Source organism: Branchiostoma belcheri, unplaced genomic scaffold (genome assembly GCF_001625305.1).
Source record: "Branchiostoma belcheri isolate BF01 breed outbred unplaced genomic scaffold, Haploidv18h27 scaffold14, whole genome shotgun sequence".
Taxonomy (NCBI): Eukaryota; Metazoa; Chordata; class Leptocardii; order Amphioxiformes; family Branchiostomatidae; genus Branchiostoma; species Branchiostoma belcheri.
Window position 1 is genome coordinate 844,732 of NW_017802824.1, and position 21,276 is coordinate 866,007.

Here is a 21,276-nt window from a genome sequence, read left to right on the forward strand (position 1 = left end):
ACATTGCCTCTTTTCAAAGCTTGAAAGTGACATTCTATTATATATAACTCAGTTATGTCTATGGGCGGTAGATTGACTGAATGTGTAACTCCACGACTGTAAAATTAACCACTTTGTGTGGTAAAGATCAAGACCATGAGGGTACTTATATATTAGTCCCAAACACAGCGTCGCCATATAAATAAATTCATTTTCGTATTACGAAAAGGTTTTTATGCATGCCTCCGTGCTCATTCATACCAGAAAAATGGGTGAGCACAAAACCAACAAACTCTGAAAGGTTTCTTTGGCGGAAGTACCAAGGGTTTAATGAATATTAATACCTTAGGCAACAATTTTTTCCGACCGGTCGCTAACGTGGTTCGTTCGAGTGGGCCGAGAAATTCTGAAAGAAGCTGCAAATTTAGGAGCACGTGTAGATCTGCACTGCGATTGGTCATGGCAGATCAAGTTTACACTGTGATTGGCTAAGACAGGTCGTGCTCCGCCCGTGTTCACCACGTGACAGAAGTCCACTTGTGCATCACTGTTGCGCAACATCAATTCATGACCAAATAGGTATCTACATAAAAATATATTAGTTTTACTCACGGAACAGTATAAATTCATTTCCCTTTTAACTTAGAAAACTTCGGCCAACATGAAATTAACTTGGTGTGGCCTAAGCCTAACTATAATTATTTTCTTTCGATTGCAGTTCAAGCCTTTTTTCGAGCAAATCACTTTTGGGTTGGACTGAGACGGGTAGATGGACATTTTCGTTGGACGGATGGGTCACAACTTCATTTCACAATGTGGGGTCGGGATGAGCCAAACGACGGTGATCGATGGCGAGTATTTGGCACGAGAGAGGACTGTGTTGCTGGTTGGGTACCTGTAAGTGTTACTTTTTATTATTTGAAATCCATTAATTAATATGATGCAGACTTCCAATGCTATTTGATGACGGTAACAAAATATTCTGGATGAGAAAATCTGTCTGGTATTGACATTTCCTACCATTTCTTGGCACATTTTGTCATAGTTTATTTATACATTATACACGAGGAGTCCTTTTATTGTTTGGTACAAAATAAGCAGTCAACAAACGTTATCCTTCAGCAACATCATAGTTTTGGCTGACAGATATCAGCACAATGCTATAGGATAGGATTGGTTCAATACTTACTACATTAAAAGAATTACCAGAAAATTGACTCAGTTTTACTTGCGATTGCTCTGGGTACCTTGTGCATTGTTTTTTTATTTAGTCAAGTAAATTATCATAAACGTACAAGCTTTTCAACAAAAGTGATAATTGTAATAAACTGATCGGAAACATTAAGGTAAAATTAACCAGAAATGGAACTGAGGCTTTATGTATCTTTTATCATGTTCCAATAATTGTTTTGCATATATTATTTTTTCCTGATGCTGTTACCCCCTTCTGTTTGTTTGTTTGTTTGTTTGTTTGTTTGTTTGTTTGTTTGTTGAACCATTCTTTACACAGATTAGCAGGACTGGTGAGTATATCATAAACATGACTTCAAGAATGGTTTACTATCAACACATTGTAATTGCTATTTTGATTTATGTTTTTTTAACAGACCAAGCCATCAACAGCATTCTGGTCTGACAAGGATTGTTGGCTTACGTTTCCCTTTGTTTGCAAAAAGACAAAGTAACAAACCTTTCCGTAACTCACGTGGAAACATCCAACATGCTTGTATCATAAAGCATTACTTACAAGAACATAAGACATAAGACAATGTCAGGACAATTTAATATTTTAAAGGTAATAAATCTTTCTAATGATACATAATGTTTTTAAAAACATTACAATGAATAATGACTTTGCAGATTGTCGTATAATGGAAGGGCTGTAGCAATAGCTCGTGGTTCCAACAAGAAAATTTTAGTGCATTAAGAGAGCATGTGTTAAATCTGTTCATGACATTGTTGTACCAATAGTTCAAATCAAGACAATGTAACCAATCGATTTGTCAAAGTGTAACATCGATGTATATGTTTCTATTTTTGTCCGTTTATCTGTTTGTGTTTCCAGATATTTTGTTAACCAGCGTAAACCCAAGAAGCAATAGATGGGTTGAAATGATACTTGGAAAACTGAAACGTGCAATCATGTATACAAAGACATGCATATTTATAGAGGTCCTACCAGCCAGAGACAAGTGCCTTGAAGGCCTTACTCGCTCACGCGATCCTTATTTGGGCATAGTTCGAGAGTCGGTTCTCTTTGAGAAGCATTTGAATGACATCATAAAGTACTGTTGTGGGTGTACAGTTGTTTCATGTCCTTTTGATAAGTCTGGTCGTGTTTTCGTTCACCAAGGATGTACATGTAGATCCTTATACGACATCCTTAAGCTAGCTTCGTAACTTGTTCTGTTGCAAGCGTTCTCTTTCAACAAGCAAAAATTGTAAGTACTAGATTTTACTCCCATTCATTGTCTTGTCTGATATTTCTTTGGTCAGTTTTTCTTTGATCTGGCGACCAGTCTCTCCCAGGGCTGTAACAATGTTATTCTCGGGCAAAAATCACCGGGATGGCCTTAGTTGGCCAGGCGGGGTAGAAACTATTAGTCGCAGGGCAAACCTAGCCTACAGCTGCCTGGCTACAGTTTGGTCTCTTCTTCTAATTCTGATGTGTTAAAAAGAATGTATTCCACAAATCATCTTTGATTGAATTGTAGGCCAAATGACACGAAACGTAGAGAGATATTTAGTTTTTTGTTGACGTTTTATGTACAGGCATCTGAAATGATATGGGGGTGTGTTGGAGATATTTACTACTAAAACGGTTAGCGTCAATTGATATAGGGCAATTTTATATTGATATGATATTGTACAATATTGCAGAAAAGTTGACAAAAAGTCGTGCTACTAATGACAGTGTTATTTTTTTGGGTATTTTCAACCAATTATGTATATTTTGTCATCATATGGTGATTGAAGTAGCAAAGATAAACAGCAGGAGAACTATATGACTTACTAAGATCCATACATATACCAAATTAACCACACACTACCATTAAAAACATTGAAAGCTTAAATCTAGATTTGTCTCCAATATCTGTATTGAATATAAATTTGTGTTACTTATTTTGCCTGTATGTTTCAGAGATGTGCATAATTGTATACGAATCATTCCAAGGTCGATTTGTATTTCTGAATCAGTAATGTTATATATGCACCAATGAAGGTTATTCCGTGTGGTTTTATACATCGTCCATATCGTAACATAACAACCCTTCGCAAAGGACGTTGTCTTTTAGTGGTAGCGTACGATTGTTGCTTTGTGTGTATGTACGTGTATGTACGTGTGTGTGTGTGTGTGTGTGTGTGTGTGTGTGTGTGTGTGTGTGTGTGTGTGTGTGTGTGTGTGTGTGTGTGTGTGTGTGTGCGGGTGTGTGTGTACGTGTGTGTGTGTGTGTGTGTGTGTGTGTGTGTGTACGTGTGTGCGTGCGCGCGTTTCGTGCTATTTCAAAACCATAACTCAGGAAGTAATCTATTGCATGTTTTTCCTAAGGAGAGTATTATATTACATTCTATGATTCGGGAGATCATATGATACGGTGTCGCTTTTGTAGCGATCCGTACACTGATATATGAGTGCACTAGTATGTGTGTCGATCTTGGCAAGACAAAGGACATGTCTGATAATATGGACCCCACTTTGTCAGACGCAGGAATGGCGACAACCAAGAAAATTCCATCTCCAGTACAAGTGCATGCAAAGAGAGAGGACATCGACATCGCCAAAGTAAGTTCAGGAAACGAGACAGACCGAAAAGAGGAAGATGTCGATGCCCCAGAAATGTGCCCAGGACGCCGAACACCTGTCCCCAGCGTATACTTGCCAGCCACGACAAGTAAAAATATCCAACAGAAGAAGAAGGTAAAAGAAGAAGTACCCCCCATCCCTGAAAAGAGTATTGGGGGAGATATCAAAAAACGAAGCGAGCACGCCTACGGCCTCCATGGCACAGATACCGCTCCTAACAGCTACCCCAACCCGCAACCTGGCAAGGCCGAGCCGCGATGCCTTCACGTGGGAGACCTGCACGCAGCGGTGTATTCGGAGCAGGAATCCGAAGATACTTACGGGTACAGAGAGGCAGAGGAAGTAGTCAACAAGGGGTATAAGGAGGAATCTGGCTCCCACAACTACCACAAACCAGACGGTGATGTTTACGGGTACGAGGAGCCCGTTGAAGTCAGAAAGGCGTTTGAAGAGGAGCCTTATTCCCACGACTACGGGAAACCAGAGGATGTTAGCGGGGGGTACAAAGAATCCGAGGATGTCCACACTTACAACGGGTTTGAGGAAGAGCCTTCCTCCCGCGACTACGACAAAGAAGAGGAGGTTAAAGGGACCGACGCCCCCCAGGAAGTGAGCTTTGCATACAGGGCTAAAGGTATGTTACAACATTAAGTACAACATTCAAACTCAACATTGTCACTACATGGTCAAATATATTTTTCTCATCGGATTGGCAATTGGATGGATTTTGAGTAACATATCTAATTCACTTTAACATAGATTTAGCTTGAGTCACAGCTCTCTTAAACTAGTGCATCTAGATATAGCATCTAGATATACATATTTTTCAATGCTACAAAATGCTAATACTACTAAAACAAAATCCCATGGGGTATTGATTGTGTACAGAAAATCAACTCTGTCAAATATGTTTCCTTGAAGTTGAAAAGAAGAATTAAGGAATAATTTTTCGGCATTCTACATCATGGAGAATCTCAGAAGAAAGAATAAAATGTGCCTAAATCAATGTATGTTTACGTTAAACATGTTTTACAAAATAATCTGAATTCATATATCAAATTTTAGTGGTAGAATAACTAAAACGACATCGATATACATTTTTTCGAACCTATCGATGCATTAATTAAGATGATTGCATAATGGTACTGGCCATTGGTATATTCTTGTCTTTGATAACCATTGGTGTATATGTATTTTTTCATCTTATCGTAATTTGAAATACTCCTAATCCATTTCTATCCCAGGGCATGTCAATGAAATATGGAAAAAATGGAAATCTAGCAGAGTGTGCTGGTTTGCACTGGGTTGTGGACTTCTGGTCGTAGCATCAGTTGTCATCTCTGTCATCCTGGCAACTCATATCACCCACGGTGGGAGGGTAAGCTAAGAAGTCTTCTTTTCAGCCGAGTGCCAAGAAGTGTGGCTCTGTTGCCGATTTCCCCGGTTTTGTTTTTGTTTTATTAGGGGGCGAGGCCAAGTAAAGAGCAATAAAACAAGTTAGGTATGAAAAACTACTGGTACTTAAAATTGGGGAAACTGGAAATGGGGGAGTCTGCAACGAGGCTACCAGCAGTAGCAGTTTTCAAGAAACACCTCATGTGACATTTTCAACGACTGGGACTGTTTTGCGTTGCGGTTATTTTCTCAAAATGTGCTTCATTTATTTATTTATTTATATATTTATTTATTACAATTAATCACATACACATGTACGTGGAACCGGTGGACCTAAGTGCACCTTTTCAAGGCCACCATTCCTTTTGTAGATGGCGCTTGATTCAAAACTAAGTGAAAATGGCACGATGACCTTGGACATGCTGAATGAATCCGGCAACTCATGGCAGGTGACGTCCTACATGGATAACAACTCGGCTTTTGGCGAGTTCATAGTGGACAACACGGCTCCAACGTTGCCAGTTACAAAGAGCAGTGTGACCTTCGAGGCCTTATCGTCATCCGTCACATCTCTCTCAACCACGGGTGAGGAATTTTGACATTAGTTTATTTAGATACCTTTTAGCCTTTTCAATGTCTACATGGCTACGTATTGTTATTGTGCTATTGTTATTGTTTTATGACCCATGAAAACTTGGACATTGCGTGAACCAAGATGGCAGATACAAATGCACATGGTTAATTTTTTGTCATGGATTTATTTTCTCACTTATGCTTAGAGCTGAATGAATGCACCAACAAGCCTTGCCTACATGGAGGCTGTGTGAACCAAGATGGCGGACACAAGTGCACCTGCTCACCTGGATGGACTGGACAGAACTGTCAGCGAGGTCAGTTTTGTTGTTGTTTTCATACTGGCCAACTTGACTCCATTTGACGTTTACAAACAGCACACAGCAGTGTGACCGAGATGCCTTGTAGGCAACGGTCACATTTCTGTCAACCACGGGTAAGCAATGGATAGTTGATACCATTTAGAACTACCTTCCCATGGGTACGTATCGTTGTGATGTAATGTTTCGAAATTACAGACAAATGATCAATGGTTAATTTTTTTTTTGTCATAGAGTTATTTTCTTCCATATGCTTAGACCTGAATGAATGTACCAAAAAGCCTTGCCTACATGGACGCTGTGTGAACCAAGATGGTGGATACAAATGTACCTGCTCACCTGGATGGACTGGACAGAACTGTCAGCGAGGTCAGTTTTGTTGTGGTGGTAGTCCTCAAGGTATAATGCATACCTGTACATGTTTATTTTTCCCTGAATTAAGTTGGAGTGGTTGATGATATCGCTGGGATTATGTTTAATGTTTTTTCTGTATCTCTCACACAGATATAGATGAGTGCAACAACAATCCTTGCCAACATGGACGCTGTGTGAACCAAGATGGCGGATACAAATGTACCTGCTCATCTGGATGGACTGGACAGGACTGTCAGCACGGTGAGTTTTGTTGTTATTATTGTGGTAGTCAGCAAAGTGCACATGTACGTAAGGCATGTCTGTTTCTTTTTTTCTCTCTTAAACCCTGAATTTAGTTGATATGGCTTGGATTTTTTATTTCTGTTTCTCTCACGCAGATGTAGATGAGTGTGCCAAAAACCTGTGCCAACATGGAACCTGTGTGAACCAAGATGGCGAATACCAATGTACCTGCTCACCTGGATGGACTGGACGGAACTGTCAAAAAGGTGAGTTTTCTTGTTGCTGTTGTAATTGTTATAGTCAGCAAGGTCTACGTAACGCATGTCTGTTCTTTTCTTTTTCCTTTAAACCCTAAATGTAGGTGTTATGGCTTGATTTTTTTAATTTCTGTTTCTCTCACGCAGATGTAGATGAGTGTGCCAGAAATCTGTGCCAACATGGAACCTGTGTGAACCAAGATGGCGGCTACAAGTGTACCTGCTCACCTGGATGGACTGGACAGAACTGTCGGCAAGGTGAGATCCATCTAGTGTAGTCACTGTGTTTGAAAGTAGCCCTTTCCTACAAAAATGCATGATACATTTTTCTTCATTCTCATCACCGAATAATGGTTCTAAGCTTCTCCAAGCATTTATGCTGATTGTTAATCAAATTCGGTTCCTTTTAAGAAGTAGATGAATGTGTCATGAATCAATGTAAGCGTTGGCGCTGTGCAAAACAACATGGCAAACACAGACGTTGGTGCAAGCAAAGATGGACTGGACAGAACCGTCGGCAAGGTGAGTTTTGTTGTAACAGTTGTGTTCATACTGGCCAACTTGACTCCATTTGACATTTACAAACAGCACACAGCAGTGTGACCGCGATGCCTTGTACATGTAAGCAACGGTCACATCTCTGTCAACCACGGGTCATCCAAGTAATGGATTATTGATACCATTTAGAACTATCTTCCCATGGGTACGTATTGTTGTGATGTAATGTTGCTACATTACAGACAAATGCTCATGGTTTATTACCTCCATGAGAAATGGAGGTATTTTGTGTGTGTGTGTGTGTGTGTGTGTGTGTGTGTGTGTGTGTGTGTGTGTGTGTGTGTGTGTGCTTCCGCACTTTTGTAGTCAGCATAACTTCAGAATGCCTCTGTGGATTGTGATAATATTTGGTATGTTGGTAGGTCGTAGGAAGACAAAGGTCAAGATCAAATATAGGCCTCCTGGTGGATGGTCTTGGTACTGCAGCAGAACTTCCGTTTTTTCTATCTTTTGTCCTGAACATGCTATAGTCTTCGATTTTTAGTGACAGATAGCTTTCCCTGTCAGGAATAAGTGGTGTGGTTTTGTCCCCCTCGCAACATGTTCTGGAAATGCAGTTTAAGTTTCTATGATTTCTGTACCTATGTTTATGTTCATGTTTATGTTCTGGTGTCTTATAAGCCCATATGGGCTTGGCGACAAAAGTCGCAAGACACGAAAATAAAAATTCATTTATTTTTTTATTTATTTATTCATACATTCATTCATTCATTCATTCATTTGATACTAGGAGCCAATAAATGTACAAGCCACCATATTTTATTAGCCACTTAGAAATGTGTATATGGGCCACATGAGATAACATAACAAAGAGCTACATAGATATTTATGGCATAGAAACCCAAAAAAATGTACTACTTAACATTAAATTCACTGCCCAAGAACTTCATGTCAAACTCATAACAATCAATTTACAACTCAGGCTATGCCGTTCAGCGTATACGGAATATATTACATAAATAACAATACTGAGGATCTATGTACAAAATAAATTAAGAGTCATTCCATAAACTATAATCAGTTCCACATGCATACATGTATTATCCATACAAAGTTTGAGCCGATTTGACCGACCCCCATCTTCCGACCTCTGCCTGATTTTGCCTGGTTTTCTCGTGAAATGACTCTTAAACATATTTAGTTTAAGTCTGAGGGACTGGTCACTCACTACATTTTGACACATACACATTGAACTGGACATGGGACAATCATTAATGGCCAACGACAAAAACATGTACGCAATCCTACATATATTTGTACATCACCTAAAGTTTTTAGTGAGCATACACATTGAACTTCTCAGTAAATTTTCACTATAACCAGACAGAACCGGAAACACTAAAATCTAGGAATCGTAAAAGTGCTATCAACAAGCATGACCCCTACACAACACAATTACTCTGGAGTGTTTTTACACATTTCCTCAGTGCAAGGCTATCGACCACTCCTAGGCATTTAACTAATTACGGTCGGAATCTTCTCTCCTTAAGTCAGAAACATCAATTTTCGAGACAAGCTCGACTAACTGAGAGTAAGGGCTAACGGAACAAATAGGATTTGGATTTAAGAATGAACTCTTTTGAATGTGCGGGAGTCTGCAAAGGTATAACTGCTTAAATATGTAATTTAAGATGGTCCAAAACTTTTTTTTTGTAATGAGGCCAATGATACGTATTACTCGTACCAAAGCATTACAACATTATGTTAAGGAAAGCCAACAATTGCAGTTCCAAGTTGCATGGATCAGGATTGTGGAATAGCATTCTGTCTTTCAGTGTCAAGTAAATGAACAAATCTTAAAGATCGATAAAAACAAGCCTACCTCCGAATATCCCTGTGGATAGTCGAGAAAACGCCAACTCTAGATCTTCTTTAGGGTTTGCCTTTCTTGTGCTGGTTTGTATCATCTTACTCCCCTGCCAATGTCCGATACGATGGTGGACGGTCCAAAGTGTGTCCTGCTGTTGCCTCGTCGATCTCTGTGTCCAGCGTTAGTGTAGGGACGTCTTCTTCTTCGGCGTCTGTGTATACTTGTCCGGGGAGGTTTACCGTTGCGTCCTCCTGTCCGGGACGTGGCCTCGGCTCGGCGTGCACCTCTGCCCTCACCGTTAGCCGGACCGATGGTCCTGAGACTGTCTCACGGCCACGGAACCCTGCACGAGTCGCTGGTCCTGGGATGGTCGCGTCCTCCCGTCCGGGAAGTGGCGTTGACTCGGCGTGCCCCGACACTGGTCCTGGGATGGTGTCTGTCGGTGTTGTCTGCTTCTGTGCCTGGTTGGAAGGCATGTCCCCCGCCGTGGAATGCATGATCAGGCCCTCTGGAGAGGTTTGAGCTGGCGCCAACTCGGAGGCCGGCCCACCGCGCAGCCCAGGACCGGTGAAGACGGCCATCTCCGTGTCGTCCTGGCGATGCCGCCGTGTCGGTACCGCCACCGGCGGGTTGGCGTTGGTCGGCCATCCGCACAGCTCCCTGCAGGCTCGGCGGAACTCTGGCAGCCGGAAGCTGTAGATGATGGGGTTGGCCACGGACGATAGCGTCAGGAACAGGAGAAAGGCCACACGTTCAGTGACGATCAGGGCATGTTGCGACATTTGCTCCTCACTGATCAGACCTCGGTGCGTGGCTATGCGGAAGCCGGCAGTGGTCATGCAAACGGTCAAAACGGTAGCATGCGGCACCATCACCTTGAACGCCTTGGTCTGGAACACCCACAGGTCACGGTTCTCGTCCCTTTCCTGTTGCCTTCTGGCCTCCTTGAAGATTCGGGAATAGATCACTAGGACGGAGAGAACAACAAGTAACATGAAAACTATGTTCACACTTCTGAAGATGGCAGATAAGGTAGTACTGTTCGCAGGCTCAAACTCACAACGCTGGTTGTATTCGGGCAGTCCTCCGACGGCCACAGGCGCTAGTCCGCCGAATAGGGAGAAGGCCCTGAACGCCAGGATACCCAGGACCACGCGTTTTGTGGTGACTTTGTCATGGTAGTGTAGGGGGTGGCACACGAAATAGTACAGATCTACTGCCATCATGATGTATGTACCGTACATGGACAGCACACTTGCGGGTGCAACCAGTGCTTCAGTCGAGCACCACGTCTGTCCTCCGCTGGCGTCTTGCCGGAAAAGTGCGTAGACACGGACGGGAATCAGGCAGCCGGTGAAGACGATGTCGTCTACCGCCAGGTTACACCGCAGGTAGTGGCTGGGCTTTTGCAGATACTCTTTCTTCCAAACCAGGAAGATGAGCAGCAGGCCGCATCCTACCGACAGCACCAGGCTGATGATGAGATATGCCGTCTGCAGATCACGGGATGTAGAGCCGACGGACAGAACATGGTTCTTGTCATCTTCTACGGACGAACCGTCCGTGTCTTCTTCCATGTTGACAGCTTTCAAACTGTGAACTCAACTGCAAGTACTGGCTAAAGACAGCCAATTTATTCAGGAGTTAGAACGTGATATCTTAGCGAGAAAAAATGTTGTTTGTTGGCAACCTTTGTATATGAAACTCTCTTGTGACGTCCAAGTTATGCAACCGATGATCTTTACATGAAGTTTTTAATATCTGTCGCAGTCTAAGTCTTTGTGTCCGTGGATGATTCCGTGGATGAACAGTTTCACAGTTATTACAACATTCTTGTTATTCGCCTCTGACGTGAAGCGCCGGATGCCATCTCACAATGCAAAAAGGAACGAAGGACATCGGAAAGTTATAGAACGAGTAAACATCAGCAAACAGCAGTTATTACAAAATTCTTTCAATTATTAAATGTCATTAACCTATGAATACACGTGGCAGCACATGAGTAACGTGTATAGTGCACCGTCACCAGAGATCCACACAGATGTACGGCGTGGGGGGCGTTCTTCATCAAGGCCAACATCTGGGAATAACGAAAGTTTATTGCAAATATATGCCCGAGGGCTAATTGCTGGTACAAACAACATGTATGAAAAAAAAATACAATGATATAAGAAACTACGTCTAACATTATACTACATTTTACAACATACATGGTACTGATTTTGCTGGGTTTGACTTCTTCTTTTGAGGCAGTGGAAGACGAATTTACCCACTTCTTCTATAGTAGTAAAATTGTTCTCTCGTGGAATGGGATAGTGGGGAGGTAGGGGAGCATTGTGGACACGATGGTAACTAATTGTTTTCTGATATCATCATCAATGAACAATTAGAGATGAAATGATTTTCGTCTTGCACTGCATTTGAGGAGCAGTATTTACAAATCCTCTCCGACACAGGTAGTTTTATGTATCGCCCTTTTCCGATCTCCAAGGAGTGGGCACAGTTGAATAACAACGATTTCCACGGTACAAAACCAGTGGAACGGTAGCTCAACCATTCATTGAGCTCATTTGACTTTAACCGACTCTCTCCACATGAAATCCTTCATATATTTCTTTGTAGAGGGTTTATTCTATTTACAGAGCTTTATAGATTGTTAAGCCACCTTGTAATTGTATGTTTCCGTAATGTTTTGTCATGTCTGTGTGTCAGCAGGGCAAGCCTTTCGTAATAGCCACTGGCTAGTTGGGCTGCCCTGGCCGCGAGGTTTGAAAAGCCAAACCAATAAATAAATAAATAAAGTGGTTGGAGATGGGCTGGATAATGGGCCTCCTAGTGGCTGTTTTAGGTATTGCAGCAGAGCTTCAAAGTTTGAGGTCATGTTTTGAGGAACTGGTAGGTTGGTGGTTATTAAGTAGTAGAAAGATGTTGGGACTGGAAATATGTGGTGTAATTTTGGGTTCCTAGAAGCTTCTTTCAAACTGTAGTGTCTGTTAGTCGTCTGTCCCCCGCTGGTGTCTTGCCGGAAAAGTGCGTAGATACGGACGGGAATCAGGCAGCCGGTGAAGACGATGTCGTCTACCGCCAGGTTACACCGCAGGTAGTGGCTGGGCTTTTGCAGATACTCTTTCTTCCAAACCAAGAAGATGAGCAGCAGGCCGCATCCTACCGACAACACCAGGCTGATGATGGGATACGCCGTCTGCAGATCGCGAGATGTTGAGCCGAGGGACAGAACATGGTTCGTGTCGTCTTCTACGGACGAACCGTCTGTGGCTTCTTCCATATTGACAGCTTTTTAACTGTGAACTCAACTGCAAGTACTGGCTAAAGACAGCCAATTTATTCAGGAGTTAGAACGTGATATCTTAACAAGAAAAAATGTTGTTTGTTGGCCACCTTTGTATATGAAGCTCTCTTCTGACGTCCAAGGTATGCAGCGGATCTTCTTTACATGAAGTTTTTAATATCTAGTCTTTGTGTCTGACGCTGTCGCTGGCCTTCGTTAGGAGATGATTCCGTGGATAAACAGTTTCACAGTTATTACAACATTCTTGTTAGTCGCCTCTGACGTGAAGCGCCGGATGCCATCTCACAATGCAAAAAGGAACGAAGGACATCGGAAAGTTATAGAACGCGTAAACATCAGCAAACAACAGTTATTACAAAATTCTTTCAATTATTAAATGTCATTGACCTATGAATACATGTGGCAGCACATGATCAACGTGTATAGTGTCCCGTCATCAGAGATCCAGCTAGATGTACGGGGGGGGGGGCTTCCTCATCGAGGCCAACATCTGGGAATAACGAAAGTTTATTGCCAATATATGCCCAAGGGCTAATTGCAGGTACAAACAACATGTATGATGTATGAAGGAAAAATACAATACGAGACTACGTCTAACATTTATACTTACATTTTTACAACATACGTGGTACTGATTCTGCTGGGTTTGACTTCTTCTTTTGAGGCAGTAGAAGACGAATTTATCCACTTCTTCTATAGTAGTAAAATTGTTTTCTCGTGAAAGGGGATAGTGGGAAGGTAAGGGAGCACTTTGGACACGATGGTAACTAATTGTTTTCTGATATCGTCATAAAATGAACAATTAGAGATGAAATGATTTTCGTCTTGCACGGCATTTGAGGAGCAACATTTACAAATCCTCTCCGACACGAGTAGTTTTATGTATCGCCCTTTTCCGATCTCCAAGAAGTGGGCACAGTTGAATAACAACGATCTCCCCGGTGCAAAACCAGTGGAAGGGTAGCTCAACCATTCATTGAGCTCATTTGACCTTAACTGACCCTCTCCACATGAAATCCTTCATACATTTCTTTGTAGAGGGTTTATTCTATTTACAGAGCTTTGTAAATTGTTAAGCCACCTTGTAATTGTATGTTCCTGTAATGTTTTGTCTTGTCTGTGTGTCAGCAGGGCAAGCCTTTTCTAACAGCTACTGGCTAGTTGGGCTGCCCTGGCCGTGAGGTTTGAAAAGACAATAGAAAAAGAAAAATTAATAATGAGGTTGGAGATGGGCTGGATAATGGGCCTCCTTGTTGCTGTTTTAGGTATTGCAGCAGAGCTTCAAAGTTTGAGGTCATATTTCAAGGAAGTGGTAGGTTGATGATTAGTTGAACGATGCTGGGACTGGAAGTATGTGGTGTAATTTTGGGTTCCTAGCAGCTTCTTTCAAACTGTAGTGTCTGTCTGTCGTCTGTCCCCCGCTTGTGTCTTGCCGGAAATGTGCGTATAGGTAGACACGGACGGGAATCAGGCAGCCGGTGAAGACGATGTCGTCTACCGCCAGGTTACACCGCAGATAGTGGCTGGGCTTTTGCAGATACTCTTTCTTCCAAACCAAGAAGATGAGCAGCAGGCCGCATCCTAGCCTACCGACACTACCAGGCTGATGATGAGATACGCCGTCTGTAGAGCACGGGATGTTGAGCCGACGGACAGAACATGGTTCGTGTCATCTTCTACAGACGAACTGTCCGTGTCTTCTTCCATATTGACAGCTTTCAAACTGTGAGCTCAACTGCAAGTACTGGCTAAAGACAGCCAATTTATTCAGGAGTTAGAACGTGATATCTCAGCGAGAAAAAATGTTGTTTGTTGGCAACCTTTGTATATGAAACTCTCTTCTGACGTCCAAGTTATGCAACCGATGATCTTTACATGAAGTTTTTAATATCTGTCGCAGTCTAAGTCTTTGTGTCCGTGGATGATTCCGTGGATGAACAGTTTCACAGTTATTGCAACATTCTTGTTATTCGCCTCTGACGTGAAGCGCCGGATGCCATCTCACAATGCAAAAAGGAACGAAGGACACCGGAAAGTTATCGAACGCGTAAACACCAGTAAACAACAGTTATTACAAAATTCTTTCAATTATTAAATGTGCACCGTCACCAGAGATCCAACTAGATGTACGGGGGGGGGGGGGCTTCCTCATCAAGGCCAACATCTGGGAATAACGAAAGTTTATTGCAAATACATACCCGAGGGCTAATTGCAGGTACAAACAACATGTATGAAAGAAAATACAATGATATAAGGGACTACGTCTAACATTATACTACATGTTACAACGTACGTGGTACTGATTTTGCTGGGTTTTACTTCTTTTGAGGCAGTAGAAGACGAATTTATCCACTTCTTCTATAGTAGTAAAATTGTTTTCAAACAACATGTATAAAAGAAAATACATCATCAACAAATCAACATCAGTTGTATGATTTTCTTTGATATGCTGCCTGTTGATAAAGATTGGTTGATTGACTGATCGATCGATTGATTAATTAATTAATTGATTGATTGATTGATTGATTGATCATAATAATGTTTGTTACAGCCTTGCGATGTCCGGCTGGATGGAGGAAATATAACAACCACTGCTACAAGCTGATGACAGATCGAACCAGTTGGTCTAAAGCGAAGTTACGATGTGCAAAACACGGCGCAATTCTGGCCTCCATCAAAGACGCAAAAGAGAACAGATTCATTACACGTCGCATCTTGAATGGTGGGTGATATTTTTATGTACATGAATGGTGAAAACTTGTCAGGAATATTGATCCATTCAGTGAACTTGCCGAAAATGGTAACATCGTACAAGTCACCACTGTAGACAGGATTCTTAGTACTTTGGGTAATTGGTAAATTATCTAAGGGACTATAAAAACACGCCTCTTGAGGGACGAAAGCCTTTACCAAATTAATCTTTTTTCAAGTATAAATTTGCCTGGTAACTATTTAATAAAAATTTTAACATCTTGAAGAAATGTTCACCCTAAGATATTCTACGCCATTCTAGGGCATTCATATGGAAACAAAAGACAATAGCAATCATGTTATTGTTTGAACCATGAATATTGTCTGCTATTAGACTTTTATCCATTGAATTTGTCACATTGACTAGGGGGTGAAAATGCGCCTTGGTGAATACTGAAAAAGAGTAACTCCATTAATATTTGCCCCTCCCCCGGGTTGCATATACAGACCACCATCTCGACAAAAACAGTGCGTTGGCCATGGAGAGACCTCTAGCGCATTACCCGAAGGTATACACAGTTAAGATACACAGGAGCGCATTATACAAGGTTACGTTGCATTGGAGATCTATTTGGATGCATTTTTCAGGATGGTGGATATATCTGACCCGATTTTATGTTAGAAGACATTGCACACAAAAGGCCCCTCCCCATAACATTACAGTCGATTGAGGTAGCAAAATCTAGCAAACCACCAAGAACAAAGATGATTGTAAAATGAAGATATGGGTTTAATTCTTAGAGACCTGCAATGAATAAGTCTGAATCTTTTTAGATTTTTAAAAATCTTTAAAAAGCAAACAAACAAACAAACAAACATATCAGACTGTTTTTCGTTGATATCAGCACGGGCAGATACATACGTCTGGATGGGACTGTATAAACAATCTGGATGCTGGAAGTGGACAGATGGGTCACCTATTAACTACAGAAACTGGGCTCGGGGCGAGCCTAACAACTATCTCCTGGCTAATGAGGAATGTGGCCATTTGTATCACAAGGTGTGTGATTTTTTTCTATCAACGTAGCCTAAAGCCTAGTGGAATATATATTGTGTAATTTTTGCCCGGCCGTTAGGCTCTGCTTAGTGCCCAGATGAATTCGACCGTTGTAATGCTGGGGTCACATTTCCAAGCCGGGGCCCGGCCGGGCTGTTTCAATTCACGAAAAATCAACAATTTTCATCAAGAATATACGTAAACAGTTCCATTGTTGATATTTTTCAACCTTTTCTGTGCTTTGTTGTCTCTTATACTTCGTTCCAAATGACTGCCCGGCCGGGCCCCGGTTTGGAAATGTGACCTCAGCATAACGTACGTACGTTCCGTGATTGCAGAAGCCCTTTATATACGACATGCCATCACGGTGATGCCAGGCCATGGCAGGCCAGGCCAGACTAGGCCAAAAGTCAATGCCATTACATCAAAATTATGTATCAGCTGAAACTGGAAAAATATCATTTTCTTACAACTGCATAAATTATGTAGGTCAGGTAACGTAGGTTACCAGTTTACTTGCAGGACAAGTTTACGGTCAGTTAGCGACACGGCCACACTTCGAGGTGTATGTATATGTCAGTCAATCTCAGCAAACTATGACTAAACTGCGCAAGCCGAAAACAAAATGGTTCATTCCTAACAACAATACAAGGCAAATTTGAGCCATAATACATATCATACAGAAATGATGATTTGAGGTGTACCATGAAGAAAATCAAGGGTCGTGAGCAATAAGGAATAACATGAATATGATCCTTATATGTATCTTTTATTGCGTTCCGTATTTCGTTCATACATTTAAGGCATTCAGCAGTCGGCATTTCTTTTTAATTTCTTTTTAACATCCGTTGTTTTGCTTTTAACATTCAAAAACTAATTGACAAAATCATGTCCAGTTGCTTGAGTAACTGTTTTGGCGAGGCTGTTCTATTTAATACTTGTAATGTAACTCTAGTTTTAACTCTATCTAAGTTTTAGCATGTTTTACCTTGTATGCTCAGCATAAATACGAAAAAATAAATAATTGCATTAATTGAATGTGTAAATGCAAAGAAGTGCAAATGAAGAAAGTACAATTATGTTCAACATATTATCTGTATCATTTTTCATCAGACCAGCAGAAATGTACTGAGAAAAATGAGGTACAAAGGAGAGTGGAACGACGCCCGATGCAACAATCGCTGGCCCTACGTTTGCGAGAAACCAATTCGATAATTTATATAATAATAAGGCCACAACAAGTAATTTTATGGATGACATCCGCGCGCATTGATTTTCGCCTGATTTTGGTTAAAAAAAAAGAATTTTTGTTGCCCTTTGACAGTGATCAACATGCCGAAAATGGGCAAAATGGCATGCCTTCCCGTGCGCTGGAACGTGTATGGCAGATACACATGAAGAGAGGAGACAAGACAAGGCTCTGATTAATTGTTTTGACTTTTACTTTGATGCATGCAGTGATGTATTTCATTCCTTTTATATGTTTCCACTGAATCAAACCATTTGTACAATGATTGGAAACTTTTCTTTTTCAAGTTGTTTCAGTGACAAATGGATGTTGTGATAGTTGGTAGTAAATTTAGCACAATGTAGGCATCATTTCTTATTTAATATGGTTTATAATGTCAAAATTTCAAAGTATAGGAATCTTGTTTTTTTGGGGCCGCCTTGTTTTTTTCGCCCTCTCGCATTAGTTTTGGAGTCTGCGGAGGATGACATCCATAAAATTTACTTACCGTGGCCTATTAAAGAACTACAACTTTGTTCCGACAAACTTTGACCAATCCCTGTCGTCACGTTGTCGTAGCGTCACTGATATATTGAAAAGGGATGCAGTAGATCTATCGAAAATTTGATGCCATTCTTACTGTTGAAACAAAGGTCGATCAGTGCTAGCCCTGTATTAACCAACACTGGTAAACTTCAACATCAACAACTAATTTTGCTCAATATCTATACATGTTAAGTCTACAAGAATGTTAAGAACAGTGTATAATGTTTCATGGAGACAGCATCTAACAAACAAACAACTCTATGGCTCTTCCCGCCCATTTCATCTGTAGTCCGACGACGTAGACTTGCCCTGGCAGGGTATGTTGTTCGTAGTAACGAACCAGCTGGTAGACTAGTACAGTGAAGACGTAGAGTGGGACATCCTTATACTACACTTTTGTCCATGTTAGAGAGAGACACTGGTCTCGCAGGGACTGTATTAGTGTCCGCTATGAGAGATAGGACATACTGGAGTAACTTTATCAAGTGTACCTCACCGGATTAGTATAATCCGGAGGCATGATGATGATGATGATGATGAAGTCTACTCAGCTATGTCTGGTGAAACCTTTTCTACTCGGTGATGTACATCATGTAGCCAAAGACATTATACATTCTGTATAATGTCCTTGATGTAGCGTACCGGTTTGGGGATTTGATGAGTTGATATTATCTGACAAGAATGTGAATGACGCACGAAACATGCCTTTTTACACGGCCTTTTGTTAACCAATATTAATGGAAATTCCATACGAAATAGCAACGTGTTTTGGCCCCCGAGGAATGTGCCTTTTAGCTTAACATTCCTGCCCGATAGACGTCACCCCGATTTCCTGTCACTTAATTACAAAACCTTTATATTAGCCTGTATTGTCGTCCTTTGTAACCAAAAGAAATCACATGAAATGACTCGCGGCTTGACATTTTTTCCGGCACCAATTGAATGAATAGCCCTTTTGATAAGGCGCAGCCTCTTGCTTCATTCTGGTCGCAGAAGTCTGCCGCTCACAGATCCTCCGTCCCGCTGAAGTCTGTCCACATCCAAGCCAACCATGTTCAACAACAGCTCTCTTTTGCCGTCCAGTACCGGCGAAGCATCAGGAGACTTCAACAGTAAGAGTTCCTGTATCTTGTGGCACTTACAAAACAATTCGTCTTACAATTACGACCGAGCCCAAGAAGCCTGCTCCATGTACACGGACTTCCCCGAGCTGGGAACAGGAATGACTGTCGCATTTTGGCTGACAGGGATCCATATCCTCATTTCTAACGCTGCCGTACTTTGGGGAATCATCAGAACACCAGCAGAGCTCCGCAAACAACTGCACATTCTCATGGCAAACCTAGCCGTGGCAGACCTCTTAGCAGGTACTGGACTCTTCGCGACCGTACGACGGCAAGCTATAGACAGAGAAGGATTGGCCGAACAGTACTTCAAAATATATACGTCAAATACCCTAGGATATACTCAGATGATGTCTGCCTCAGCACTATGCCTACTGTCTATAAGCTCTTATGTTGCTATAAGGCATCCTATATTTTTCCACACTCATGCTCACAGTGCCAAGCGCGACGCAGGTGTGGCCATTGTTTCTTCATGGTTTGTTTTTTCCCTGTTAAGTTTCATGCCCAGTATGGGTTGGAACTGTCTCGACAAGTCCATATCAAAGTGTTTAAACTTTTATCCCGTAGCGTTCGTTTATCTTGCAGTGACCGTATTTCTCCTTTTGATCTGTGTCATGGTGTTCGCGAATGTCAGCGTGTTCTTAGCAATCAAAGAACGGCAAAAGAGAAGGCTTGGGCAGCCGGGCGGTCAGAACGATCCGGGACAAAACAGCGCATCGCAAGATCAGCCTAACGATGCAGCAGAAAGAAAATACCAAAAAAGTGTGCAAAAGACCAGGACAGTTCTCATTCAGGTAGTATCGGCAATTATCTTCTGGCTGGTTCCCATGATATTCATTCTATCGTGCAAGGCTTGGGAGAAGTGTCCCTTGCCGACCAGGAATACTGGAATACCTTTGGTGGCGCCATTGCTGCTGGTTTTGAACTCGGCGATCAATCCAGTCGCAAGTATCATCCGCACGCCGGACTTACGAACGAGTCTCCGCCAAGATGCTACAGCTATCTATCAGGCACTTGTCACCATGATGCGGGGAAACCGCGTGAACCCACAGGACGAACAAGCTCCCCCAAATCAGCGAGGCGGTACCGGGGCGGCTTCTGGGAGTGAACGGAACATGCCAACAGGCCAGCCCGCTACAGGACCGGAGGTGACTCGCTCTAACCAGGGTATAGCAGACAGTCCTGAGATTGTAGAACTTGTCTGAAAGAAAGCTACTCAGGAACCTTTCTAAAGAAAGACAAAATGTTCACAACATATGGAACAACAGTGGCAAGTACATGCTTATTCTTATGATCTTGTAACTAGTCTTGCAAAAACCCATGATCGATTTCGATTCAGCAGAATGTGAATACAAAATTTATATGTTGCTTTGCTGTCAGTTTGACATAATTTTGATTCAGCAGAACATCAATGCAAATGTATGTTTTGACTGCCGTCAGTATCAGTAGATGAAAATGTATATGTAGTGCATAACAGTTTGGTGTCGTGGGACGAACATATTTCTTTGAAGATGCCTGCACATTAGTAATAAAGATGTAATGAAGCACTTCAAATTTCAAACGTGTTTGTCTCTTGGTTGGTGTACTGCTGTCGTAAATATTAGCAAATGTCTGCCTTTCTAGTTGTACAAATGGTTTTGATTCAGAGGGAACATCACAAATACACAGCCACCCTCACATACAAAAGGAATTAAATACATCGCTGCATCAAAGTAAAAGACAAAACATTAAATCAGAGCCTAGTCCCCTCTCTCCATATTTATCTGCCATCCGAGTACCGGCATGGCAACAGGCATCTTGGCCTATTTTTGGCATGTTGACCACTGTCAGAGGGCAACAAAAGTAGCTTTTTGTTTCCAAAAGCAGGCAAAAATTAATGTCATCCATAAATGTTACTTGCTGTGGCCTTAGTTGAAATACTTAGCTAAAAGTTTCAATACAAATGAACATTTAATACAATTTCCTTGACAGTTTTGCTGAAGTCTGGAATCTCTGCTTTCTTCTTAATCTCCCTTTACATGTATTA

The 21,276-nt window shown here is 41.7% G+C and overlaps 4 protein-coding genes across 4 annotated transcripts; 3 read left to right on the forward strand and 1 right to left on the reverse strand.

The window, feature by feature from the left end:
- Window positions 1-3,691: 3,691 nt before the first annotated feature.
- LOC109464504 lies at window positions 3,692-5,171 on the forward strand. The gene is made up of 3 exons (XM_019761510.1): window positions 3,692-4,216; window positions 4,391-4,418; window positions 5,029-5,171. Exons 1-3 carry the CDS (start codon window positions 3,692-3,694, stop codon window positions 5,169-5,171), a joined length of 696 nt encoding a protein of 231 aa, XP_019617069.1.
- Window positions 5,172-5,586: 415 nt separating this feature from the next.
- Window positions 5,587-16,382, forward strand: LOC109464505 (fibropellin-1-like). Its single transcript, XM_019761511.1, has 8 exons — window positions 5,587-5,764; window positions 5,959-6,069; window positions 6,331-6,441; window positions 6,577-6,687; window positions 6,825-6,935; window positions 7,074-7,184; window positions 15,156-15,326; window positions 16,201-16,382. Exons 1-8 carry the CDS (start codon window positions 5,587-5,589, stop codon window positions 16,380-16,382), a joined length of 1,086 nt encoding a protein of 361 aa, XP_019617070.1.
- LOC109464657 (olfactory receptor 5AK2-like) lies at window positions 8,513-11,284 on the reverse strand. Its single transcript, XM_019761693.1, has one exon. The coding sequence runs from the start codon at window positions 10,869-10,871 to the stop codon at window positions 9,393-9,395; it is 1,479 nt and encodes a 492-aa protein (XP_019617252.1). The 5' UTR covers window positions 10,872-11,284; the 3' UTR covers window positions 8,513-9,392.
- Window positions 16,383-19,177: 2,795 nt separating the features above from the next.
- Window positions 19,178-20,455, forward strand: LOC109464506 (sphingosine 1-phosphate receptor 1-like). The gene has a single exon (XM_019761513.1). It carries the CDS (start codon window positions 19,178-19,180, stop codon window positions 20,453-20,455), a length of 1,278 nt encoding a protein of 425 aa, XP_019617072.1.
- The last annotated feature ends 821 nt before the right edge of the window (window positions 20,456-21,276 follow it).